Here is a 24,947-nt window from a genome sequence, read left to right as displayed (position 1 = left end):
TTGACAGAACGAGTGAAAATTTTTGCTCCAACGAGCTTTCTGGAGGCTTGACGAATACTCAAAACACTCTTATAATCTTCATTCAGAAGCAGAAGCGATAAAAATCAGCCTTCTAAATTCATACACCTTGGGATAAGCCCACCTGTATATTATACTCACTTAGATAGCTGCTCGAAAACTGCTATACAATGCAAACAGCTGACAGGCTGAAATTTCATTCTACGAGCTTCAAACGGAAAGGGCCCCAATGTTAGATAATGCATATCACGCCCACTTGAGGTGGCAATACGGCATGGGATTCACTGCAATTAAAACCAGAATAATAAACTGTCAGACGATAGCACTAGACGGTGTGTGTTATTGTCATTACAACATACTCGTCTTGGGTTCAAAACTCGTATAGATCGAGAACACTTTATAGGCATCGGCACGGTAACTGATAACTGTTTTGCTGCGTACCAAACCAAACAGCTGCCGATGGAGCCAAGCCGAAACAGTTCACAACAACCACTCTTGCCGCAGGTCAAGAACGTTCGAGCGGGTTTGAAATGATCCATATGAAGAATTATCATGCAATACAACGGAAATGATCACGGCACAGCAACCTTCCGTTTGTTACTGTAGGTCATGAACCTACACCGTTTCGCTGTAAAAGCCAGATGAGCAAACGGATGTGTGCGTGCATGTGTAAAAGATAGCTCGTCTGATAATGACGATCATCGAAAGCAGCAAGATAACAGACTATTTCACCAGCAATTGCCCCCTCTTTCTCTCTCTCTCTCTCGCTCTCTCTTCGATAAGGATTGCAGTGCATCTGTGCAGCCTGTGAGAAAGTACTGCAGTCTCGCCACGTGAGGAAATGCGATAACAGGAAGAGGTTTGTCTCAATATATTACAGTTTGTATACATCAGAGTGTTTGTGTTCTTAGCAAAAAAAAACCACTGGCACTCGGTGCAATATCCCCGTACCGGTAGTAAATCATGTTACAAAAGCTGGATGTAGATAAATATGAACAAACCCGATTGCAGCAATAGTTGGCAGTTGTGCTTTGGACGCTTCGGAAGCAGCATGTCGTTTGAATATACGGAAATAACGGATCCACTGTTCGTGGAGAACAAGGGACAAACGGGAGAGGATGACTACATCATGGTGCGTGCGAAACTGTACAGTCATGTGCCGATTAAGATTCCCAACTGGACGCCACAGGCTCACTGCTACACAACTCTGTAAGAATCTACAATTGAGAGAGTCTTTATCCCTATACTAATGTGTAATATGTTTTTAGGTTTAAGCAGTACGAGCAGGAACTCCTTGAAGCGGAAGTGTACCCAGATGATGTGTGGGTCATTTCCTATCCGAAGAGTGGAACGACCTGGACTCAAGAGATGGTTTGGCTGATCTGTAACGATCTTAACTTTGAAGCAGCGCGAGCAGAATCTTTACAAATCCGCTTCCCTTTTCTGGAGTAAGCAAGATCTTTTACTATGCACCGTATCTAATGTGATATCTCTTGCAGAAGATCCTAATATAAATCTTTCTATTTTTCTGGTTTTTCAGAGTTAGTTTAATACATCCCACTGATACGAGTTCATTTGAGCGTGCAAAAAATACACCACGTCCTCGCTTCATCAAGACGCATCTTCCAGTGTCCATGCTACCGAAGCGCTACTGGGAAGTCAAACCCAAAACCATACACATCCGACGCAACCCAAAGTCGGTGGCCGTTTCGTACTTCTTTCACTCGCAGGGCATCCATTACCGTGGCTCGATGGATACCTTTCTGCGATCGTTTGTTCGTGAGCATCAGTTTTACTCACCGTACCATGCGCACGTGATCGAGTACCATGAGCTACAAGATTGCGATAACATCCTATACCTTTCCTTCGAAGAGATGAAACACTATCTGCCATCGGTCGTGAGGAAGGTGTGTGAGTTTTTCGGCAAAACGTACAGCAAGCCGGAGCTGGAACTGCTGTACCAGCACCTTTCCTTTAAGTCGATGCGTGACAATCCAACTGTCAACTATAAAAGCCGAGATCCAACGAAGAAAGGGGAGCAATTTATTCGAAAAGGTGAAGCAGAAGGCTGGAAGAAGGAACTGACACCTGAGCAGATCCAACTGCTCGATGAGTGGACCAAGGAAAAGGTTCCTAATCAAGAGCAGAGGAAATTGTTTGAATGATTACTGAGGCACACGAATCTAATTATATCGCCGAATTCGATTGAAAGTTTCGATTAGCAATGAATAAAATTCTCATCAAAAATATTGTACCAAACTGAAAGAAAATAAAGAATAATATTAAGCAGCAATGGTAGAACTTCTCTTGCACTTGAGCCCACTGACCTGCATCGAGCAAAGAATCACATCCAGCGTACTGATCAACCGTACAGTGCTTGCCAGACTATTCTGCACCGAAGCGAAACAGCCCGTATGATTGATGATGCTCGTGCCATCTAGGGCGGCGGTGCGTAATAGCTCCGTTACGCCGAGATTGATACGCTGCGCGCCCGTACAGTGATGATGTTGCTTCCGGCAGCAGCTAATTGGAACTAGCGCGGGAGTCTGGCCTCCGTCTGGCAGCAGTAGCCTTGGCAGAAAATTGCAATTAATTAACCACACTATCACAGCTTGTCACCGCCATTTCATTACCTTCTAAATTGATCTTCCTTTTCCGGCGTTTCCCACAACATTCCCGTCCAGTCGGTGTGGTTTCGCACGCCGCAGCACTGAGAATGGGTTTGTAGATGGTTCCAAAAATCACTCCAAACACTGTCAAACTGATACATCTCCAGACCACCGTACAGTGAATCCTGTACCGTACTGTAGGTGATGCTGATGAAACGAAAAAACAACAGCATTGCGAGGAGGTTCGTGAGCATACAGCAGCACGTTAGCACGCTCCACAGGTGGGACATTCCGTTCAGATGACGACTGTAGGGATCGTGAAAGAACCGGTTCGATAGTAGGATGGAGGAGCCGTGCAGCAGCACGGTCTGTACGTCGACAAGCTGCAGCAAACGTAGGCCCAGTAACCAGAGCTGCTTTGTAGCAGTTGCACCACCACTAACCAGCATGCCATCGTACTGCTCCAGTAGTTGCGAGCAAAGGTTTTCCTGCAGCAATACCTTCCAAAGGGCAACGAGCACAAGCACAACGTGTACGGCGACTGTTAGATAGTAAATACAACGATTGGGAACCATGTTTTTTTCGGGTTGAATAAATATCACAAATACAGCACGCACCAGGTGGAGCGAAGAAGCCCGACTAGCGAGGTTGCTTGGATGCGGAAGTAAACAACTGCCTGGCTTCGCCTGGCAACCAATATAACGGATGGTATCCAGGGAAAGGTTTGTTGTAGCTACAAACAGGACGGTCAGATTTTCACTGACGGACGGTCTGGCAGGTCTTCATTCAATCAGCAACTGCCGGTGAAAAAGGAAGCATTTACAAGAGAAATGGCTACCGAACACGAAGGTGATATGAGTGAAATTTCGAGTCTTACTGACTCCAGCGATGAAGGTAAGGTGAATGAGCTTTGAATTCTGGTTCTTTAATGTTAACTTTATTCATGCTCTTCTCTCAAAAACCTACAGGAAAGAAGGTAGTAGAAGAAGTGGTCGAAGCGGTGGAAGAAATCGACAAACCCGCTTATTCCGACGAGGATCTTGAAACGTTGGTGGGCTTCATCCGCGGCATGATTATTCTGTTCGACTACGACGACCAGGACTTTAACGAGGAGGTGTCCGAAACGATCAAACTGTGGCTGACGGACGTGAACAATCCGCTGCTGTTTATCTTTTACGACGGCAATCGGTTGTCCGCATCGCTAGCGTTCCCGCTCTGTCCCATCAACGATCTGATGTACTTTATGCGCGAGCAGGATCAACTGTTCAATGTGCTGGAGCGGTTCCACGATGACATCATGTTCGGGACGCTCCACGGAGACATCGAGGGCTCGCTGCTGGTGATACTGGAGCAGGTGTATGGGCCGATGATACTGTCGAACGCGGATTGGTCGGAAAACGTAAAGGCAAACATCATCAATGGGTTTAACGCGTTCATGACGTACCTTACCGAGCTGCACTACAAGCTGTCGGGTATTACGCTGCTGTACGTGCCACGCGAGGGTTGCGATATGGAGGTGCAGGAGGTAGTGCTGAATCGTTCGACAATCAAGCGGCTCGAAGCGGTAGTGATTGACTGGACGGGGCAAATTAGGGCTACGCTGAGCGATACGCAGCATTTCGTGCCGGACGATCTCGTGTGCCCATCGGATGAGTACAGCTTTTGGCTTTATCGGCGTAAGTATAAATAAGTGAGAGAGAGAGAGAGAGAGAGATGCCATTGGGGTTTATAATTAATCCCACCCACAGATGAGGTGCTGTCAGCCCTGCGGCTTCAATTCAAGGGCCCCAATGTGCAGCACATCGTTCGCATTCTCGAGCTCGCCCAATCGCTCTACATAAAGCATCTCAAGGACGTGCTGGAGGATTTGGATAAGGAAATTGAAATCGCCGAGTCGAACATTCCCTTTCTGAAGCTGTTGGTCGATCCGTGCTTTGCCATCGGGACGCTGGAGACGGGGGACGACTTTTGTTCGCAGTTGATCTACGTGATGCATATCATTCGTTTCATTGGACAAGAATCGAGCCATCTGAACAGGGACGAAAGCATTACGAAACTGTTTCTGTACCTTAGCAACGAAATCGTAGCCTGCTGTATGCGAGGCATTGACATCGAGCGTATTCTTTCGGGAGCACCAAGGTACGGCATTGAGGTGTGTCGCATGAAGATTGAATGTTGTGAATCATACAAAATCATTTACGAAGAGGTAAGCATAAAGAAGTGGATCTCAGTCGAAGAATAAGTTGTTCAATTAAACTTCCTATCTCCATAGATGTTGGAGCACTTCAAGGATGAGTTCACGTGGAATCTGGATTATGCCGCCATCTTCAATCGAATCAATGCATTTTTGCAACGTCTGCACGATATCTTGGAGATCTGTGACGCGATGCTCATCTTCGGCAAGTATGCGGACAGTACGTCCTATACCTCGTATCGCTTCTTTTGCAACAATGCGGACGAGTTTGAGCGACGCTGTGAGCAGGTGGAGCGTATCTTTCACAATGCTCTGGAGACGATCGAGTCGGTCGGCAGCACGATACTGGACATTAACAACAAAGACTGGTACCGGTACGTGGGCGAGTTCCGGGAGATGCTCAAAAGCCTGGACGACATTATAGAAAACTTGCTGTCGAACGTGTTCCTGATGTCGGAGAATTTGGAGGAAAAGCTGAACGTGCTCGTGACGCTGCTGAACTTTTACAAGCGGGAAAACATTCGCGAAAGCTTCATGCGCAAAATTGGCGATGTGTGGGGCATGCTGAATGAGGAGATTATGCAGCTGTCGAAGGACATTTCGTCCGGTATAGCGGAGTATCCTGCGCTGCTGCCACCGCACGCTGGTCGCTATGCCGTGCTGAAGATGCGATTTGATCATCTGACACATTTGCGCACACTTATTGTAAACTGTCGCTTCTTTCCGGAGCATCCCCAGCAGGAGGAGGTGCTGGCACTGTACGAAGCGTGCGAGAAGCAGGTGAAGGCGGCTCTGAAAGGTTTTAGCGAGTCTTGGAGCAAATCGATCACCACCGAGATGGCGTCCTGGTATCATCGTAATCTTATCTGTAGAAGCAATCTCCGACCGGGTCTGTTCGAGGTGAACATCGAGCGTCGGCTGTTGGTGCTGTTCGATGAGGCGTACTACTTCAAAACGCTCGGCGTGAACATCCCGATGAGCCTGGACCTGGAGAAGCATGAAAACACGCGGCTCACGTTTGACAACGTGCTGCGATTGGTGCTTTACTTCAATGGGGTCGTTTCGTCTATCTCGGACAAGGAGCGGCTGTTCTTTAAGCCCATGATACAGCAGACGGAGCGGAAGTTGGAGCCGATGCGCAGTAAGCTTACCTGGGAGGAAGATTTGAGTGAGTTCATCGAGGGGTACGTGGTGAATGTGCGCGAGCTGCTCGAACTGATCGAGCTGTACAAGCGCGAGAATCACAAAATCGTATCGCTCGTAGAACGAATCTACGCAACGATTTTCGTTCGGTTCGAGCAGCAGCAACATCCGGTCAGCGTGGCACAGCTAATGGCCGGTGTGGCCGAGCAGAAGAAGACTGTTTTTACAGAGCTGCTCGAAGTGCTGACGGAGGTGAGCCAGCACATATTTAACGTGTACGACAGTCTCGGGTCGAACATACGCAAGATGGGCAGCATTTGGGAGCAGTACTTGCACAAAATTGACAAGCTGTTGCGGGCGGCCATCTTCACCTGCACGCTCAACACGCTGCGTGGTGTTCAGACGGCAATCGAGAACGTCCACGCCAGTCCGATACTGATGATAGAGATACTGTTGAAGCGGGAGGGCGCCGTTTATGAGCCGTCGGTGGAAGCGGTCGAGCAGACGCTGCGCCGCCTGGTGGAGGAAGTTTGTCTGACGATTCGCCCGGTGCCGAGCATGGCCCGGCGCTACCAGCTGGACAGTGGAGAGCGTAGCTTCTATCTGCAGCTGCTGGAACATTCGGAGTACCTGCAGATCTCGCGTTCGATCGATGAAACGATCAACGACACGGTGCGGCTGCTGCGCACCTACCAGTCCAAGTGGAACGTTTTTCGACCGTTCTGGTGCGTCGACAAGGCGGCGTTCATTGAGCGCTTCAAGCTGACGGCCATGACGTCGGAAGCGTTCCAGAAGAACATTGAAAAGTTTGAGGAGCTGCAAAATCAGCTCTCGACGCAGGGCGATTTTGTGGTGTGCCGCAGCGTGGAGATTGATGCGCTGAAGCTGAAGTACGCCCTCACCGGTCACATTGCCGAGTGGCAGACGAACTACATCGAGTATCTGAAGTGCATCGCGTATGGCAAAATCATCGGTAAGTATGCCCCAAAATCCCCAAGTGAAGACTTCTTGAACTAATAGCAAAGGTTCGTTCCTCGTGCACAGATTTCAACAAAATTTTGCAGCAAAATGTAGAAGAGCTTCGCCACGAGCCGCTGGAAGTGTACGAGCTGAAGCGGCTGGAGGAGCGGTACCAGGTTTGCTACGACGAGTTGCCCGCCAAGGAGCAGGAAATCGCTATCATCTTGAAGTACTTTGTGGTGCTGGAAAAATACGTCGCCGATCTGCTGCCGGAAGCGTACGCGCTGCGCCACAACATCGACCAGATCTGGGCCCAGTACCGGGCCGATCTGAAGGCGATCCGGGAGCAGATCGAAAACTACCAGGATCAGTTCAAGCTGTCGATGACCGGGGCGGCCGACGCGCTCAAGGTGGACGCACTGGAGATGCTCAAGATGCTGCGCGAAGAGATGTCCACCGCGGAGGACTCGTAAGCGTGTGGGCAGGGCGAGGGTTGGACAAAATGACGAACCGCTGCAATATTACGGGGGGGGGGGGGGGGGGGGGGCTAGGTTTACGACCCCTTCCATGGCAGGGCAGCGTGTCTAATGGTTTCGCGTTGGAACCAGGCAGATGCCGGCCGTAGTCAAACGGGTGCGGGGATTGGGAAGAAAAACTTTTCTTTGTTATGTCGCTGCGCTGCGCCTGTTGTGTGTGTGTGATGGGTAAGGTTCGTTTTTTTTTTATTTCTATTGCCATTCCCGTAGGACTCCGGACGAAGCGTTCGAAGCAATTGACCGTTTAATGATGCAATTGGAAGAGTTAGAACGCCGCGAGCGCGAGATCGAGGAGCGGATGCGGTTGCTCGGTGTCGATTATGTGCGGTTGCCTGTAAGTTCTATGCTATGGTCATTATTTTATTCCTCTTTTGCTTCCCCTGCCAACCATGCCCCTTTTGCAGCTTGGCAGGCGTTTTACTTCCCCAATGCCATTGTTCTCTGGGGTAAAGTGCAGTCGAATGGGTACATACACACACAACCTTTGGCATTGGTTGGTGTGAAGTGGATGGGAAATGCTCTCTACAGCATCAACTGGCCAACATTTTGTTCCGATTCAATCGGGAATGCCGTTGCTAATGATTCAGACGGTTAATATTAGTTACACTTGCTAAATGGCGAACAACAACGCTGGTTTAATCGTACTGTAACGATGTTTAGACTTGTGTCTCGTTAAGCTAAAGCGACTGTGTAGTAAGCCATTTACCGAGACTACTTCTACCGACAAGATGAAACCCGTGATCTAAATTTAGTTTTAATTCTTTGCACGTAGTTGCACTTTGCTCTTACTTGAATGATGATTTGCTCATGTCAGATGGATCATCGTAGACAGTAATTCACACGTACAACTAAAAGCTTGAATTAGAACAGTCACGCCAAATTCTAATTTAGTGTCGATGGAAACAGTGAAAGAAAGTACTTACGAATCGATAAAATAAGTAAAAAAAAAATACTTCTTAGATATTTATGGCTGAGATCCGAATGAGATCCGAATAAGAACCATTTAGTAAGCAAATAATTTTACTGTTTAAATGCTAAACACTTACCTCATCGTTAGGCTTTACAAGAAATTCGCTCAAAACTAGAAAATCTGCGCCAGGTGTGGATGCTGGTGAAGGAGTGGCGTATCGAGCGGGATCGTATCATGGCCGAAACCTATAGCACCGCGGACGAGATCGATCTGCACATGCTGTCGGGCCACTTTCGGCAAGCGTACGCACTGTTAGCGGACGGCCCCATCAGCCAAGAAGAGTTCGATGTGTTCCACCGGGTGGGAGCAGAAATCGCCCACTTCTGCACGACGGTTACGATCGTGTGCACGATGCGCGCCTCCTTCATGCAGGAGCGCCACTGGCAGAAGGTGAAGGAAATTGCGATGTGGTAAGTACATTCAGTTGCGAATTGGAGCAAATCAAAGAAACTCACCCGCGCCCTCCATGTGATCAAATTGCGATGTGTTTGTAGCGAAGATGCCCCAGAGCTACCGGGCGTACAGTGCAGCTTCCAGACGATGACCGCGCTGGCACTGTACAGCTACGAGGAACCGCTCCTGGACCTGTGCTACGCCGCCCGCAAAGAGCACGAGGTAGAGCTCGACCTCGAAGCGGTTGCGTTGCGTGTCCGCGCAATTGAATTCAACATCCGGCAGCCAGCGGGCGGTGGTGGCTTTCTGGAACTGCGCAACCCGGCCACCCACTTCCGAACGCTGGCGGACAACGTCGGGATCATAAATCGCTTGCGCCGATCGCCCCATCGCCATCCGTACCAGGCGCTGATCGATTACTGGGAGCACACGGTCGGCCTGCTGGACGAGATGCTCGAGATCGTCGTGCGCATGGTGGCCGAGTGTCGAACGCTGCACGAGCTGCACCGGATCAGCCGCGGCACAGCGCCCGGCTCGAAGCTGGACGCGTTCAACGATGGGTTTCGCGCCGCCTTTGCGCAGTGGTGTGAACTGATGCGCTACCTCTCGACGGCCCGGCTGGTGGAGGACGTGTGCCCGGTGGGGCAAGAATTTATTGCCGAGCTGGAGTCGGTCCGCAAGCGGCTCAACCAGCAGGCGGACACGCTGGGTGAGGTGTTGCGCGAGCAGCGTGCCGTTTTCCCGCGCTTTTACCTGCTTTCCGACCGGCAGCTGATCGGGCTGATCGCTGCGCCGCTCAAGTACGCCCAGCTGGAGCAATCGTTGCCGCTGCTGTATGAAAACGTAGCCCGGTTTCATCTGCTCGATCGGGGCAAGGCGGTCCCGCCGGGCGTGGTGGGAGTGTACACCGGGGATGACGAGTACATCTCGTTCGTTGGATCGTCCCCGCTGCCCGATGCACGGCCCGGGCCGGATGGTGTGGCTGAGCTCATGAACCAGCTCGAATGTCACATTCGCGATGCGATGCGTGATTTATTGTGGAGCTGCCACACCGCCCTACGGAGGAGCTACTTCAAGCGGGTCGAGACGGGCTGGCTGCGCAGCTGGCCGCTGCAGCTGTGCCTGAAGAGTGTCGAGCTGCAGCAAACGCTGCATACCAGGAATGCCTTGGTGCAGTGCAGTCTACTCGGCACCAAGAAACCGTTGAAAATGTTGCGCGCGCTACACACAAAGGTATGTAGCGGTGGTGTCCTGCTGTCGGTTTTCAATCTGCAACGTCGTTTGATGTGTTTTAGCATCGGGGGATATAAATTTCACGATCGCCGTTGTTAAATACTTTCTGTATGTGCCTTGTCTGCTTCCCTCAGCTACTTCAAGAACTGACGGCTTCGGCACGCACGTGCAGCGAACGCTGGCAGTGCAAGAAGCTGTACGATCTGTTAATTCTCGAGCTAAACGCAAGAGATCTGATTGAACGGCTGTGCCGCCGGAAGGAGCTCCACGGGCTGGAAACGTTCGAGTGGGTATGCCAGCTGCACTCGCACTGCCATCCGCCGGGTCGAAAATGCGTGATCCAGCTGTTTGACACCCGCTTTGCCTACGGGTACGAATGCAAACGCTCCACCGAACCGATGCTGCTCACACCAGTAAGCGAGCGGGCCCGAATGGCCACGGTATGTGCGCTAAAATTACGCCAAATTCCCCTCCTGCTCGGCACTTCCGGTGGATGCTGCGGCCGGCAGGTGCTACTGGAGAGTTTGGCCCACTCGGTCGGTGTGTTTCTGCTGACGCTAGAGTGCGATACGAGCTCCACCCCAGAGGACATGATGCGCATGGTGCGTGGCGTGAAAATGGTCGGAGGATGGTTGCTGTTGCGGTGCTTCGAGCGCTTGCCAAGCACCATCGTAACCCAAATCGCTGACAACGCACGGGAAACGGTTACGGCCGTGCGAAAATCGACAACGGCAAAGCGAAAGTTAAGCTGGGAAGAACGATTCGGTCGCTTTCGGCTGTTTGCACTCACCAGTTCCGGTTCCGGTCGCAAAATGGCGCCACAAGAGCTGGACCGAACACTGTTCCGCCCGGTACACATAACCTCCGTCGATCGGTCGAAAGTGTTGGAATCGTGGTTATGGCTGGCCGGTTACGATCACAGTGTACGAATTGCGAAACTTTTCGAACTATTTCTCCGGCAAATGAAATTATCCAGTCCGTATTTTGCCGAGGGAGGGATGTTTTCACTGCGGCAACTAAAACGTGTCGTCGAGGCCGGGCGGCTTGTGCAACAAACGTCAGCGGCCGATGTAAACAAACCCGATGAGCTGTCAGTGCGTGACTGGAGCGAGGAGAAGCGAGCGTTCCTGGCTGCGTTCTGCGTGAGTAGTAGAAGGAGTGTAAACATTTTAGAGGGAAAATAATGGAGAGTACAATTATCCGCTTGCAGAACACTTACCAGGGTTATTTTTCTGAGGTGGAAATGCGGAACTGCCATCGTAATTTAGTGCTTGTTTTCGGCGCATTCGATCCACCAACACAAAGCAACGAAGATGAGCTGAAAGAGGTTGTGCAAAATCAGGCAAAAGCAATGCATTTCAAGGTAATTAGCAGTAAATCTGATAACCACAGCCAACAAATCTCATCTGCTTTAACATTTACAGCTTTCAGACGGTATGATTGACAAGGTACTGCTGCTCCATCAGGCCCTTCTCGCCGACGGACGCCCGATAGTGGTGACGGGAGCGGCCGGTACGGGCAAAAGTGCCTGCATCGGTATCGCCCTTGGCATATTGAAGCCCGCCTACGAACCGACCCGCATCCTCCCGGCTACTCTCCGCCATTCCTCCCACCCGGCCGCATTCGATCGCGGCTGGCTGGACAGCGTCATCGGGGCGTGCCTGCATCCGCCGCCCGGCTCGGAAGAGTGCACCGCTGGTAGAAAGTGTTTGATATTCGATGCCGTGCCGTGCGGCGAATGGATCGATTGCGTCGCCCAGCTGGCACTCCAGTCCGGGCACTATATGGGCTGCGATTTTACTCCGATTAGTGCGGCGTCGGACGGCCCTGACCGTGGCGTGAAAGTGATCGTCGAGTGCGTCGGGCCGCTCGATAGCGTAACGCCCTCGTTGGTGTCACATTTCTCCCTCGTGCACCTCGGTGCCGACGATCTCTGCTGGCCCGCGCTGGTGCACGTTTGGCTGGAGCAGAAGGGCGAGCTGATGCTGCGCCAGCGATTGCAGACGCTGGTGGAGAAGTATATGGAGGGGCTGCTCTCCTTCCGCCGGTCCGAGTGTCGGACGGTGGCGAACATCGGCGACGTGTCGGTGGTGCGTACATTCTGTCAGCTGTGTGATAGTTTGCTTGCACCATTCGATACGAGCAAAATATTCCGCCCGCAGACGGGCGAAGAGCGGCTCGAGCGGTGGTCGGAAGCGCTGGGGAAGGTGTTCTTTTTCTGTGCCGTTTGGTCCATCGCCGGCTCGCTGGATGATGCTGATGGTAGCCGGGGTAAATATGATCTGTTTTTGCGCGAGCAGCATCCCGAGGCGGGTTATCCGTTGAAGGAGAACGTTTACCAGTTCTACGTTGAACTTCCGGAGGGCGCGTGGCGACCGTGGGAGACAAAGCTGCCGGCCGAGCTGTCGGTGAACGGTGCAGTAGGCGAACGCATTTATCGGAGGTATGTCAAACTTGACTATCCCACTGGTCGATGGAACGTTTCTGGGGCGTTTGCGTCAACGCGGAAATGACGCCCCAAATGAAATGTTCTCTTTATTTCTTCTTCCTTTTCTTTTCCACAGTGCTCACACGATCGCTCATGAATTTCTCGTGCGTGCCCTGATGCGGAATGGTGCACCCGTGCTGCTCGCAAGCGAAACGTCCGTTGGAAAGTCCGCCCTAGTAAAAGCCATTTTAACCGAGCTCGACCCCGCACACTGGTCCTCGATGCGGATCGTTCTAACGCAACGCACCACAATACGCCAGCTACGCAATCGACTGCGCTGCCACGCGCTAAAAGTCATGAAAGCTCGCCTCTATCCGGCAGACCGCAAACAAATGGTCTGCTTTTTCGACGATCTGCACACGACCGCTTCAAACCCGTACGCGGTGGATGAGTTTACGCGTGGCTTTTGCGATACGGGCGAATGGCATGAACCGGGCGGCAGCACCTCGATGCGCATCGAGCAGTGTCAAACGGTGCTCGCCATGCGGCTGCACCATTGTCACACGCCAACCCAACCCGTCATGCAAAGTTTGCTCAACAAATGTCATCTACTGATCATGACACCGGCGGGCGACGAGCAGCTCGGGCAAATCTTCACCGATATGATACGGACCACCGTGCCGGCGCAACAGCAACAGCCAGGCGCTGCCGTGCTCAGGCTGCTGGCGCCAGCGACGGTAGACTTTGTCGGGCGCCTCACGCGACGACTTCCGCCCACGCCGGCCCGGCTGCGCTACCAGTTTTCGCTCGAGACAATCGCCTCCATAGTGCGGGCGGTGTGCCATTGTCTCGGCGATGCCGTTGCCCCGGACGCTTATCTCGCGGAGAAGGCGACGCTGCTTCGGCTGTGGATACACGAGTGCTACCGAGAAACGTGGGACCGGCTGGAGCGGACGGATCACAGACGGTACTACGAGCTGCTGAACGAAACCGTGTCGGGCCACTACGAGGTAACGCTGCACGGTCTCTGCCCGAACAATCAGAGCCCAATCTTCACCGATCTGTTGTCGCGGACCGAAACTCCAACCGCGAATCCGTACGAGGACGTGCGGGATATTAATCAATTGATGTAATTTGAGCTTTGAAAAGGATTTAGAAGGGTGGAGTGGGGGTGGAAGGGAAAGAATTACATTAAATGCATTTCTCTTCTTACCCCCTCCATTTGGTTAGACTTCGAACCGAGGAGCGCTGGGCTGAAGTTTCGGACGATTCCACGAAAAACCTCCTCATCCACCGAGAAGCCATAGAACACGCGACGAAAGTGCTGCGCAATGTGCGGCTCGGGCGCATCGGCTCGATGCTGATGGGTCTTCCCGGTGGCGGTCGGACGGTGGTTTGCCAGCTCGCAGCCCGGCTCGCAGTGCACAGGCCGATCACGTACCATCGGATGAGCGTAACGGCACGGGATGGGCCGGAAACGGTTGAGAGCGAATTTTTGAACCTGTTCCAAGTGTGTCTGGGCGTACAGCAGCAGCAGGGTTGTGTGCTGGCACTGGTCAATCTGGACGACATTGTAGAGGCAGAACCGAACGAACGGCTGATGGAGCTGCTCGGCGGCATAATGGGCGGTGAAGAGCTGGGCGTGCTTTTTTGCGAAAACAGTCCCGTCGGGCAACCAAATGGAACCCAAAACAAGACGGGCGAAGGCACGGAAGACACGGCAAACACGCCGGACTGGCGGAAAGTACGCGCCAATTTACACCTTGTCCTGTGCTTACCCTTGGAAGTAGGCGCTTTTAGGTGTGTCTGTGTTTGTTGGTACATCCGTTCTTGACCTTGTAACCAGCGCACAGTAGCGCAATCGTGCAACAACATTTCACTTTCATTGCCCATTGTTTCTTCTCGTTTTATGCACACTCGGCGGTGGGCTTGTTAGAATCGTTCTCCAGCGGTATCCGTCGCTGGCGCGCGAGCTAACCGTGGACTGCATGCACGACTGGCCAGAGGCGTCACTGCTGGAGATTTCCAAGAAGTACCTGCTCAGGAACGTACCGCTCGATGTGCCCATCCAGGGCGCGGATGGTACAGTCAAGAAGGTAAAGGGTTCCACTGTTGTTTTTTTTTCATCTTCCCTTACAGCATCTCTTTTGCCTTTTTTGTTTTGTTTTGTCTTGTGTGTTTCGTCGTCATCATCTTCGGGTGGACGGGACGTGCAAAAATGCGCTTCTGAGTGATGCTGCATTTGAGGCTGATCAAACGAAACGTTACCTCAATAGGAACCTCCGTCCAGGGAAGCATTCTTGGCCCTGTGAGGAGTTATGCAAATGCATTTTTTGTGTGTCTTCTTTACATGCGAGACACGAGAGTTGCGAGAAGAAGGCAAAAAATGGCAACAGAGAGAGAAAAAAAAGATTGTGCCACCGACGAAGAGGACGACTAATTAAGCAAACAAACTCATGTTGACAGCGCATGGTTTGGGGAAGAGGAGGCACACGATATCAAGAAGCTGCTTCGCATGTTGTTGTGTACAACAAAACCAGGGCGGTGGGGCTCTTTGGTAGAATGTAGTTGAGTTGTAGTTTGTCTGATCGCTACCAGATAGATACGAGTACGGGTTGTCATCACGGGGAGACCGACCTTAGCATCTTGAATTGAGTTATTATCTCCCGTATGGGCTCCCCGTCGTTGGCCCGGGCCCGTTTTTTGTTAAGCAGGCAAAATTATTCACCCCGTGTTTACACGATACGTCTTTCTTTCCAGGCCCGCCGGAGAGAAAGCTTGGTACAGAGCACCGAGGAGCGGCTTCAGATTGCGACGCATGATTTATTGTTTCGCATACATTACGCCGTCCAGGTGGAGGCGACATTGGCGACTGCCGCTAAGCGAAATATAATTGCACCCTGCAGCTGGTATTTCGAGCTGCTCGATACATTCCAAAGGTCAGTCCATGTTTGGGTTACTTTTTTTTGCGGAGATTAACAATTTGAACTTCCTTCAATTCGTAAGATAAATTTTGTTGCGTTTTTGCAGAGTGTTGCGTGAGAAGCGGCTCGAACTGCAGGCCCTGCATCGGAAGTTCCGCATCGGCATCGAACGCATCGAGGACGCAACGGTTAAGGTGGCCAATCTGTCCACCGAGCTGCAGGAGCGGCAGCGCGAGATAGCCCTGTTCCAGGTGCAGCTGGACGAGTTTCTCGAGCAGATCGAGCAGCAAACGCGGGAAGCGGACGAGCAGACGGAGGAGGTGTCGGTCAAGCGCGTCAAGATCGGCGCGGAGGAGATTGTGTGCAAGCAGCTGGCGGAGGTGGCGGGGGCCGATTTGCAGCGCGCCATGCCGGCGCTGAACGCGGCCGTCGCGGCCCTCGATTCGCTCAACAAGAAGGACATGAACGAGATCAAATCGTACAGCCGGCCGCCGACGAAGGTGGAGCTGGTGATGGAGGCGGTGATGATACTGCTCGGCAAGGAGCCGACCTGGGCGGAGTCGAAGCGGCAGCTCGGGGAGCAAAAGTTCCTCGACACGCTGAAGGGCTTCGATCGGAACAACATCGCCGAGCGGACGCTCAAAACGATCAGCGGGTACGTGAAAAACCCCGACCTGGAACCGGACAAGGTCGGTACCGTTTCGAAGGCGGCCAAATCGCTGATGCTGTGGGTGCGGGCGATCGACAACTATGGCAAGGTTTACAAGTAAGTGAACGCGCTTAACTAACGAAAATTGTGAGCGTTAAAATATGATCTTTTTCGCTAGATTCGTTGGACCAAAGATACGCAAAATGGAGGAAGCCAACGCGTCGCTGCTGGAGAAGCAAAACGAACTCGCGGCGGCCGAACGCAAGCTGATCGAGCTGGCGGAAAAGTTGGCCCAGCTGCGGGCGGAGTACGAGGCCAAGATTGCGGAAAAGTTGCAGCTCGAAGAGACCGCCCGCCAGATGGCACTGAAGCTGGAGCGGGCTCGCAACCTGGTGGACAATCTGGCCGGCGAACGGACCCGCTGGCTTGCGACCAAGAACGAGCTGGAAGGCAGCTACGCAAGTCTGATCGGTGACACACTGCTAGCCGCTGGCTTTCTCACCTATCTGGGTCCTGTAAACATTGAAACACGTGCCAGCTTCCTATCCCAATGGTTGATTGATCTCGAGACGACGGAAATGCCCTTCACCCAGCGCTTTTCGCTGCGATCTTTCTTTTACGATCCCGGCGTGCTGATCCGGTGGCACGAAAATGGGCTGCCGCCGGATGATTTTTCGGCGGAAAATGCAACCATTTTGATGAAAAGTACGCGCGTCGCGTTGATCGTTGATCCGCAGGAGGAGGCCCAGAAGTGGCTGCTGGCGGAGCTGGCGGGGCACGTTCAGTTGGTTGATTTCGATGATGAAATCTGTGAATCGACGCTGGTGGAAACGTTCGAGCAGCACACGCCACTGATGGTGGAAAATGTTAACCGAAGGAATGTGAGCCAGCTGGATGAGTTGTTCACGCTGCGAGACACGGTGACGGCGACTTGTGGAACGTGCCGTGAGAAGGCTCAAAAGAAGGGCGACGAAGCGGCACATCCATTGTATCTGGTTGGGCAGGAGTCGGTGCGGATGTCGGGAGCTTTGGTAAAGCGCGTCAATCAGCTGAGCTTCGTGCTGGGAGCGGAAGGGCTGGAGATGAAAATGCTCGGTAAGAGAATGCGTTACAACGGGGTTCGATCCCCGGTCCTTGGTGTTGTAGCTGGCGGCAAGTCCAAGCGGCAGGTCAATTAGACCATCGAGGCACTCGAGCATTCACTGCTTATTTGTTGCTTTTTATTCACAGGCCTGCTAGTACAAAGCGAAAATCCCTCCCTTGAAGAGCGAAAAGAACTGCTCCAGCAAACGATTCTTCAAAACAAGCAAACGCTCGTCGATCTGGAGGAACAGATACTACGCATCTTGAACGAAAGCAAGGTACCACTGCTCGAGGACGAAGAGCTGTATCAGGTGCTGCAAAGCTCGCGCGCGACATTCGAAACCGTCTCGAGTGGGCTGCAGCAGGCGGAACAGACCCGCATCGAGATCGAAACGTCCCGCGAAGTCTATCGATCCTGTGCGTCCCGTTCCGCGCTGCTCTTTCTCGTCCTTGGCGATCTGCAGCTATTTAATCCACTGTATCGCTACTCGCTCGAGTGGTATCAGGCACTGTTTTCGCTGTCCCTGGAGAAAAGTGGGCGCGTACAGCAGGTTGCGGAGCGAAAGCGACGAATCGATGACTATCACACATTCAACGTGTTTCGGTAATGAACGTGTAACTTGAGCGGTTGGTGTTGAAGTTTGAAACTTCGATAACTTTTCCATTTCTGCAGCATTGTATCTCGCGGATTGTTCGAAAATGATCGAAAGCTGTTTGCGTTCTACCTGTGCGTTCGGTTACTCTTTGCCGATGAAGCGCTCAGTCCAAGAGAGTTTCGCTTTCTGGTATACGGAGCAGGCAAAATTGATCGCCAGGAGCAGATGGAAAATCCGTGCCGCAGCTGGCTGTCCGATCTGCACTGGGATCAGCTGACCGACCTGGACCGACTGCCCGGCTTTCACGGCATAGTGGAATCATTCGCCGAACTGCCAGAAGACTGGAAACAGTGGTACCTGTCATCACTGCCGGAAGTGTCACCCCTGCCCGGCAATTGGGAGATAAATTTGAAAAAGTTCCAAAAGTATCTTATCGTGCGTAGCTTGCGGTTGGATCGCATCGAAAGCTGCATGAACGATTTCACCCGGGACACGCTGGGCCTGAAGTACGTCAGCGTCCCGGTGGGCACGCTGGAGGACGCATTCCAGGAGTCTTCCGCCCACAGTCTGATACTGCTGCTCGTGCGGGGCAGCTCCAATCCGCTGGCAAAGCTCGAACGACTGGCAAGGAAAGTGAACGGTGCAGGCTCGTCGCAGGACGGTGGCAAGAAGTGTTTCGAAACGTTGGCCATAACGGAGGATCGGATGGAGGCGTTCGTTGGGCTGCTGCAGCGATGCGTTAGCGACGAGTCTTGGCTGTACGTAAGCGATTGCCAGCTGGCGGAAACGTTCCTGAAGCAACTGCCCCACGTGATGGCGTTCCTGAAGCGCACCAATCCCAACTCCAAGTTCCGCCTTTGGCTCAGCTCCAAGCCGCACGAGGCGCTGCCGCTGTCGGTGCTGCAAAACTGCATCAAATTAGCATACGAAGAGCCGAAGGTAGGTAGTATTGGGAAAATTGTCGCCGAAAGGAATGGCAAAACTGTCAATCAAGGGCGAGGTTTGGAATTTGCTCATTGCTCTTTCTTTTGCTGCTTCTTCCCCCGCCCCAATCGCACAGGGCATCAAGCATCATATGGGCAATCTGTACGACGAGATCGGAGAGGCACGGTTCAAACAGGCCACGGCGGCGATGAAGCAAAGCACCACCAAAAGCTCCTCCACCGAGGCACACTACAAGCGTCTGCTGTTTGCGATGGCGTTCCTGCACGGGCTGCTGCTCGAACGGAACAACTTTCAGCAGCTCGGCTGGCTCGAACCGTACCATTTTGTCAACAATGATTTTTGCGTAGGTGTTTTGGGGTGTAGAACGGGGCGGCGTTGCATATTGCCTTCCGAGATTTAATTCTTTCTTTCTTTCTTTATTTCTTGCCATTTTTTTGTTGCTCTTCAGCTTGCGGAAAGTTTGCTTGCGTACGGGCTGGAGAAGCTGCTCGTGAAGAAAGCGGTCGATCCAAGGCTTCAGCGCGGCCGCCAGGGTGGTCGTGGCGATGGGAACGGTGACGTTAGCATCGAGGACAATTTTCATGGTTTGGATTTGGAGGACGAGCAGCAAGAGCACGATGCAACGCCCTGGCAGTTTTTAAAGGGTGCCGCCCTGGAGCTCTGCTACGGTGGTAAGTGAAAGTCCAGCCAGGATGGCAGTCGGTGATGCTGAGCGCTGGGTTGGGCTCCGATGAGGGTTGGGTTAAAGAATATTTAAGCAAAACTCGGTGCTGGGAAGGTTAATTTGCGACTCGGGAAAGGAATGTCTGTAATTGCACTGTTGGGTCAGGCGAGGTTAAAATGGGAGATCAAAAAAGGTCATCCCGTTTATATCTTGTTACGGATGATGTAGGATGCTTTTTTGCACAGTTCCGGTGGGTATTTTGATGATGTAGGATGGTTTTTTGTGTGCATTTCCGGAGGTTTGGTTGATGAAAGTCTTTTATGGGGTCATCGATGATAATTTCTAATTGCAGCTAACTATCTTAAGTGTGTTTGAACAGGAAGTGCAATTACGTCGTATTTGTCTTTTGCGATGTAGCATTTACGACCACTCCTTGTAAATTATACATTCAGGCCGTTTAGATTAATGCTGTTTACATTTCCCGAGTACTTGAGTTCCCTCAACAAAGCCTTAAAATCAATGCTAATTACAACAGCTGGCCTACAGAAGGTCAGTTTAGAAAGGGTTTATTCTTCCATCAACATAAGTTGACATCATGTGACCCTGCCAACTCTGCAGGAGCTTTACCCCTCTGTTGGTGGGTCCAATATCTCCAAAACTTCAATATCATCACTTCACCGCCTCTTTATGAATGATCACACCACATCAAAAAGATGCCGACCGCACACTCAATCGAGATATGGCTGTCTGTCTCAATCTCCGGAGGACGATTTTTGGCTTTTGATACTTTGATTCGTGCGCTCGAATGCGTGTGTCTCGTCCATCGTCTCTAAACGATTGACTGCGGAAGGTTAGGGTTATGATGATTTTATTATTAGACAAAGCCAGTTTCTCGATGCCGCTTCCCGCCAGTGGATCGTAAATCGCCAGGCCATTCAAAACAATTGAGCACAGATGAACGATCGAAAGACACATTTCGTCAAAGACCTCCTTCAAAGCGATGAGTGTCCCGATGAGTACAGCCTCTCACAAACCCGCTCTGGTCCCGATGGTCAATGTCATGGTTGGGAGTTGTAGACAGTTGCAAATTACACTTCTCCGCGCACGGGAAAGGGAATAGAAATAGAGCGATTGGGCAGAGAGATGGAGAAAGAGAGCGGACGAGACCAGAGCAAACATCTGAAAGTGAATCGAAATTTGTTCAATTGATTTCAATTAGCACAAATCGCATCGTGCTGGGACCGGCGCATCTACGAGATCTACGCAGAGGAGCTGCTCCAGCCGCAACTCTTAAGGCCGACGTTGACGACGGCCGCCGCTCCCGCAGCAACGTCGCTCGGGCGCGGATGGTTCCGGTTGCCGCGGGACGGCCTGTACCAGACGTACGCGGAGTTCATCGCCACCCAGCTGCCCGACCGCGACGGCATCGATGTCTTTGGCCAGCACGAGAACGCAAACATTAAATATTTGAAATCACGCTCCGACTACATGCTGCAGATGCTAACCAGAGTGGGACAGGACCCATCACAGCAGCAGCAACAGCAGCAGCAGCAGCAGCCATCTCACGTTGGACAGGATCATGAGCGCGTAAGTACACTTTCATGTTGGTAAAGCAAAGCGTTTGTGTGGGGAAGAACCTTGGGATTCCCGGGCGTGATTTTATGGTCCTTTATTTGCGCTGAGTCGCAGGGGTCGGCAAGCAATTGTAACGAATTTTTATTTGTGACGTTATTGCTCCATAACTTTCGTTATATTAAAATATTTTATAATTCAACATATATTTGTTGGGATTGTACGGGTTAACATGAAGCATTAAGGCCGGGCTACATTGATCATACTCGAATATGTAATATTGATTTTCACTAGCGCACCTGGCGGCAGGGGACCGAAGCATTTTTCCAAATATTTTGAAGCCGCTTCAGAAAATATGTAATTTTTTCATGTTTTTTACTTAATTCTAACGAGAAAAGTTTTGAAAAAGGTAGATGCACATGTCCTGCACGCATTGCATACATTTTCATGACAAAAAACGATGGGAAAATTACTTTATTTTGAGATCCGGCACGACCATTCCCTCGATGACCAAAAACAGCTTCCACCAGCCGCCGCCAGATGCGCTAGTGAAAATCTAAATTACACTAGCGAGTACGGACAATGTCACCCGGCCTTAATACCTTTAGTTTAATATTCAAAATAGTATAGAGTATAGTCTAATTGACATCAACTAGATACAGCGTTTACCATGAATTATTGGATGTTTTCACGAATGTTTTCAAGCTCGTCTCACGATGTATTTATCGTTTCTACTATTTTTGAATTGTTTCCATGATTTATAGCCTGTTTCTGAAATTTCGGTAAGATTCGGTAAAAAATAATGAAAAACATATAAATAATGAAAAACATAAAAATAATGAAAAACATCCGAACAAAAGTATTATAAACAGTAAATAATTTGTAGATTTGAACATATAAATTGTGAGACTAATTTCGGGATTAGCAAACATTCAAAATACCTTTTAAAAAAACTATGAGAGTCTCTGTATCTAAAACGATTGCCTAACCCTGCCTTCATCAGCACAAAGTACACAGAAAAAGATTGTATCGAAAAAAGTTGTACAGTTGCACAAAGAGGAGGAGGATGAACTCACGCTAGGTTTTCGTTTAGTTTTCGTTATAGTTTTTCTTCCCTCCCTCCCTCTTAAACAAACTCCGTGTCCGACTTTCAATTCTTTCCTCTGTCTTTCTTTCCATTCCATTCCATTCTCACCACAAAACGCAGACGAAGCAAACAGTCTCGGACCTCTTATCGTCACTTCCTGTTTACCTGGACTACGAGAACGCGCTCCGCATTGTGGGTGCCGGTGCAAACAGTACGCCCGTGTGCGAGGCCCTGCTGGCCGAGGTGCGCACCTACAATGCCATCCTTGGCCGCATCAAATCGGACTGTGACTGTCTGGTCCGGATGCTGACGGGTGCAACGAACGAGCTGCTGGACGAATCGAGCGGTCGCTGGAGCGTGCTGCTTGCCGCCCTCCAACAGAACACGGTCCCGAAACGGTGGGCCGAGGGTGGCGCACAGGAAACGCGCCCGTGCGTACGAACCATTCGGTTATCGCTTGCCGATTGGATGCTGCAGCTCCGGGAGCGGGTGCGCTACCTGCGCCGCTGGACCGAAACGGGCCAGCTTCCGGCTGAGATTGTGCTTGGACGCTTCAACGATCCAAGGCGCTTCCTGAACGGGGTGCTACAGGTAAGTCAACGCTTATTTTTTTAGGGACTTGCACGCATTGTCACGCAAACATTCGAAGGTTGTTTATTTTGGGGATTGGTTTTTGCGCCCCGCAAAATACTCACTCTTGCTCTGTTTTTTAGCATCATGCACAAGTGTACCGTGTTCCGTTCGAAGATCTCCGCTGGGATGTGACGATCTTTAACACGAACAAACCGCTGGAACGTATTGCGATTCAGGATGGCTTCATTGCGTGGGGTTTGCTGCTGGAAAACGGGAGCTGGGACTGGGAAAAGCAAACACTGGCCGTGCCGGATATACTGGAGATGACGTGCCCGATGCCACCGGTCGCCTTCCGTCCCGTGCGACGTGCTGGCAGTGTTGCAATGGGAGCGGCCGAAACGTTCGCTCCCTACCAATGTCCAGTGTTTTACAGTTCCGAGCGCAGTGAAGATTCCTTCGTTCTTTGCCTTCCACTGCCGGTCGGGGAGCAACGGGATGAACAGGGCTGGAACATGTTCAATACGGCACTGCTGCTGAACGATTAGAACCATTTTTGTTGGGTTGTGTAGAGAGCGAAAACACAGGCTTTGGTTATGATGTTGTGCGATTTAAATGTTGATTTATTTAAAAATTAATTCATTACAAAAAAAATCGAAACGCGTTTACAGCTAGTTCCGATCGGAAACACGCGCTTTTTCTGTCGTAACGGGCTTTCCCATTGGCCTGCTTGGGCGTATGTGTGTGTGTACGATTGTGTATGATTAATGAGCTTGTTTGGGCAGCAGCTTGTTAGGGGCGGCGATGGATTTCCTAGAGCCCCGTACCCCGATGCTGCGCGGCGCAATACCGGTGGCAAACAAAGAGGATGCATCAAGTATTTCGCAGATTCTTACGAGATATACGTACTGGTAAAAGTATAAGTGTAGTAATACTATCAATCTTAAGTGACTAGCATCTATGCTTAATGTGTAATGTGAAGCGACGGCGGTAAAACGTGCGCATACCTTCGTTCCTGTCGCACCGTTATTCTGTTTCTGTTCTTGCACTTGCCATTTTATGCTACGTCGAGCGCCGTATCCGCTCGCTGGAGTCGTACCACTATTATAGATATATTTATACTGTTTGCCATCGATTATCCGAAGGGACGTTGGAGAGAGGCTTTGCAATGTAAGATTGGACTGCGGGAGGCAGGAGGGCGTACATTTGGAATAAGCTCGATGCAGTTTGTCGATGCGAAGTTAGCACAGGTCCCAACTTGGTCGCCAGTTGGGGCCCCATCATAATGCGAGCAACAGAATTAAATAGAAGGATGGAAGATGATAGACACGGGAAAAACGATGAACTCTTTTACAAAAACACACACACACACACTATCTCTCTTTTTGCTCGCTTCCCTAATCTGGCTGCTTCCTGCTTATATGTACAACATACTCATCTAAAACACGGCTAACAGGCTAAACTCAAACACTACCACTGTAACACGCGCTCCAATATACTCTACTAGTAGGCCACTAAACTCAACGAATAATGTCAGCGCAAAATGTTGCACGACTTGGGGAAGGCTCTAAGTGGATTTTCGAAGATTGTCGATTACATATTCTCCCATAAACCAGCAAAATCCCATCAGCGCGCGAGGAGGGCAGCTGTGGGGTGCTCTGGGGGCGCTGTGACGTTTGCGACTAAACTAAACGCTAATATTACGATATATTGGCTAAACATGGCAGGAGGAGGGGACCGCACAGCGCAGAGGGCTGTTGCTGTAGTCATCAGGATAATAATACACCTTGTGGAAATAGCGCTGAATAACCACCTTAATTCCTACTCAAGTTTCGCTCTCGCTCTCTGCATCGCCCTTTTTCTCGACTGTTTCACTCACAGATCTGTGCACTGTCTTGCAATAAGAACAAAAAAGGGTTCTCCTTCCCGTGTTATCACGCCTGCACGTCTCGCTTCGATTCGGTGATACTGGGAGGCGTGATGTTAGTTCCAATGTGTTTTGGTAACGTGTTTTGATGGTACGCGAGCTCTCTGCTGGTTGATTCCCTTCACCGGTACAGCGAGAACTGTTCGTTGATGCGATCACTTTTCTTCGGACATCTGCCCTCGTGCGGGTTGTACATGCCGTACTCGCACTGCGGAACGGTACACCTTTTACTTCGGATGCATCTGGAGAAATAGAAAAAGAGAGAGAGAGAGAGAGAGAGAGAGAGAGAGAGAGAGAGAGAGAGAGAGAGAGAGAGAGAGAGAGAGAGAGAGAGAGAGAGAGAGAGAGAAAGAAAGTAGAAAATACAAGCATTAAAAAGAATTCTTCAACTTCTTGTACATTGAAGATGTCATACGATAGTTTTTGTACTTTATAAATCCTATCAG

The 24,947-nt window shown here is 50.9% G+C and overlaps 4 protein-coding genes across 9 annotated transcripts in view; 2 read left to right on the top strand and 2 right to left on the bottom strand.

The window, feature by feature from the left end:
- The first annotated feature begins 883 nt into the window (after nucleotides 1–883).
- LOC120955859 (sulfotransferase 1A3-like) lies at nucleotides 884–2,311 on the top strand. Its single transcript, XM_040377056.2, has 3 exons — nucleotides 884–1,227; nucleotides 1,287–1,466; nucleotides 1,559–2,311. Exons 1-3 carry the CDS (start codon nucleotides 1,010–1,012, stop codon nucleotides 2,181–2,183), a joined length of 1,023 nt encoding a protein of 340 aa, XP_040232990.2. The 5' UTR covers nucleotides 884–1,009; the 3' UTR covers nucleotides 2,184–2,311.
- LOC120955860 (uncharacterized) lies at nucleotides 2,187–3,280 on the bottom strand. The gene is made up of 3 exons (XM_040377057.2): nucleotides 2,652–3,280; nucleotides 2,346–2,589; nucleotides 2,187–2,277 (listed from the first exon to the last, which is right to left on the bottom strand). The coding sequence occupies exons 1-3, from the start codon at nucleotides 3,200–3,202 to the stop codon at nucleotides 2,206–2,208; spliced, it is 867 nt and encodes a 288-aa protein (XP_040232991.2). The 5' UTR covers nucleotides 3,203–3,280; the 3' UTR covers nucleotides 2,187–2,205.
- A 90-nt stretch (nucleotides 3,281–3,370) lies between these two features.
- LOC120954765 (dynein axonemal heavy chain 2-like) lies at nucleotides 3,371–24,020 on the top strand. The gene is made up of 24 exons (XM_040374972.2): nucleotides 3,371–3,521; nucleotides 3,596–4,303; nucleotides 4,376–4,833; nucleotides 4,900–6,937; nucleotides 7,009–7,393; nucleotides 7,671–7,794; nucleotides 8,518–8,840; nucleotides 8,925–10,056; nucleotides 10,191–11,198; nucleotides 11,267–11,419; nucleotides 11,481–12,499; nucleotides 12,621–13,613; nucleotides 13,715–14,284; nucleotides 14,421–14,580; nucleotides 15,245–15,423; nucleotides 15,515–16,174; nucleotides 16,236–17,152; nucleotides 17,288–17,744; nucleotides 17,814–18,675; nucleotides 18,797–19,024; nucleotides 19,130–19,352; nucleotides 20,565–20,932; nucleotides 22,125–22,595; nucleotides 22,718–24,020. The coding sequence occupies exons 1-24, from the start codon at nucleotides 3,458–3,460 to the stop codon at nucleotides 23,120–23,122; spliced, it is 13,905 nt and encodes a 4,634-aa protein (XP_040230906.2). The 5' UTR covers nucleotides 3,371–3,457; the 3' UTR covers nucleotides 23,123–24,020.
- Nucleotides 23,177–24,947, bottom strand: part of LOC120955858 (probable nuclear hormone receptor HR38) — a 54,826-nt gene continuing 53,055 nt past the window's right edge. For all 6 annotated transcript variants that reach the window (XM_049608222.1, XM_040377050.2, XM_040377052.2 and 3 more), the window contains one exon: nucleotides 23,177–24,743. In XM_049608222.1, coding sequence (XP_049464179.1) covers nucleotides 24,623–24,743 — 121 coding nt within the window. In that variant the 3' untranslated portion in view covers nucleotides 23,177–24,622. The remainder of the gene's footprint in view (nucleotides 24,744–24,947) is intronic.

This window comes from Anopheles coluzzii, chromosome 3 (genome assembly GCF_943734685.1).
Source record: "Anopheles coluzzii chromosome 3, AcolN3, whole genome shotgun sequence".
Lineage (NCBI taxonomy): Eukaryota > Metazoa > Arthropoda > Insecta > Diptera > Culicidae > Anopheles > Anopheles coluzzii.
This window is presented reverse-complemented; position numbering and strand designations above follow the sequence as displayed.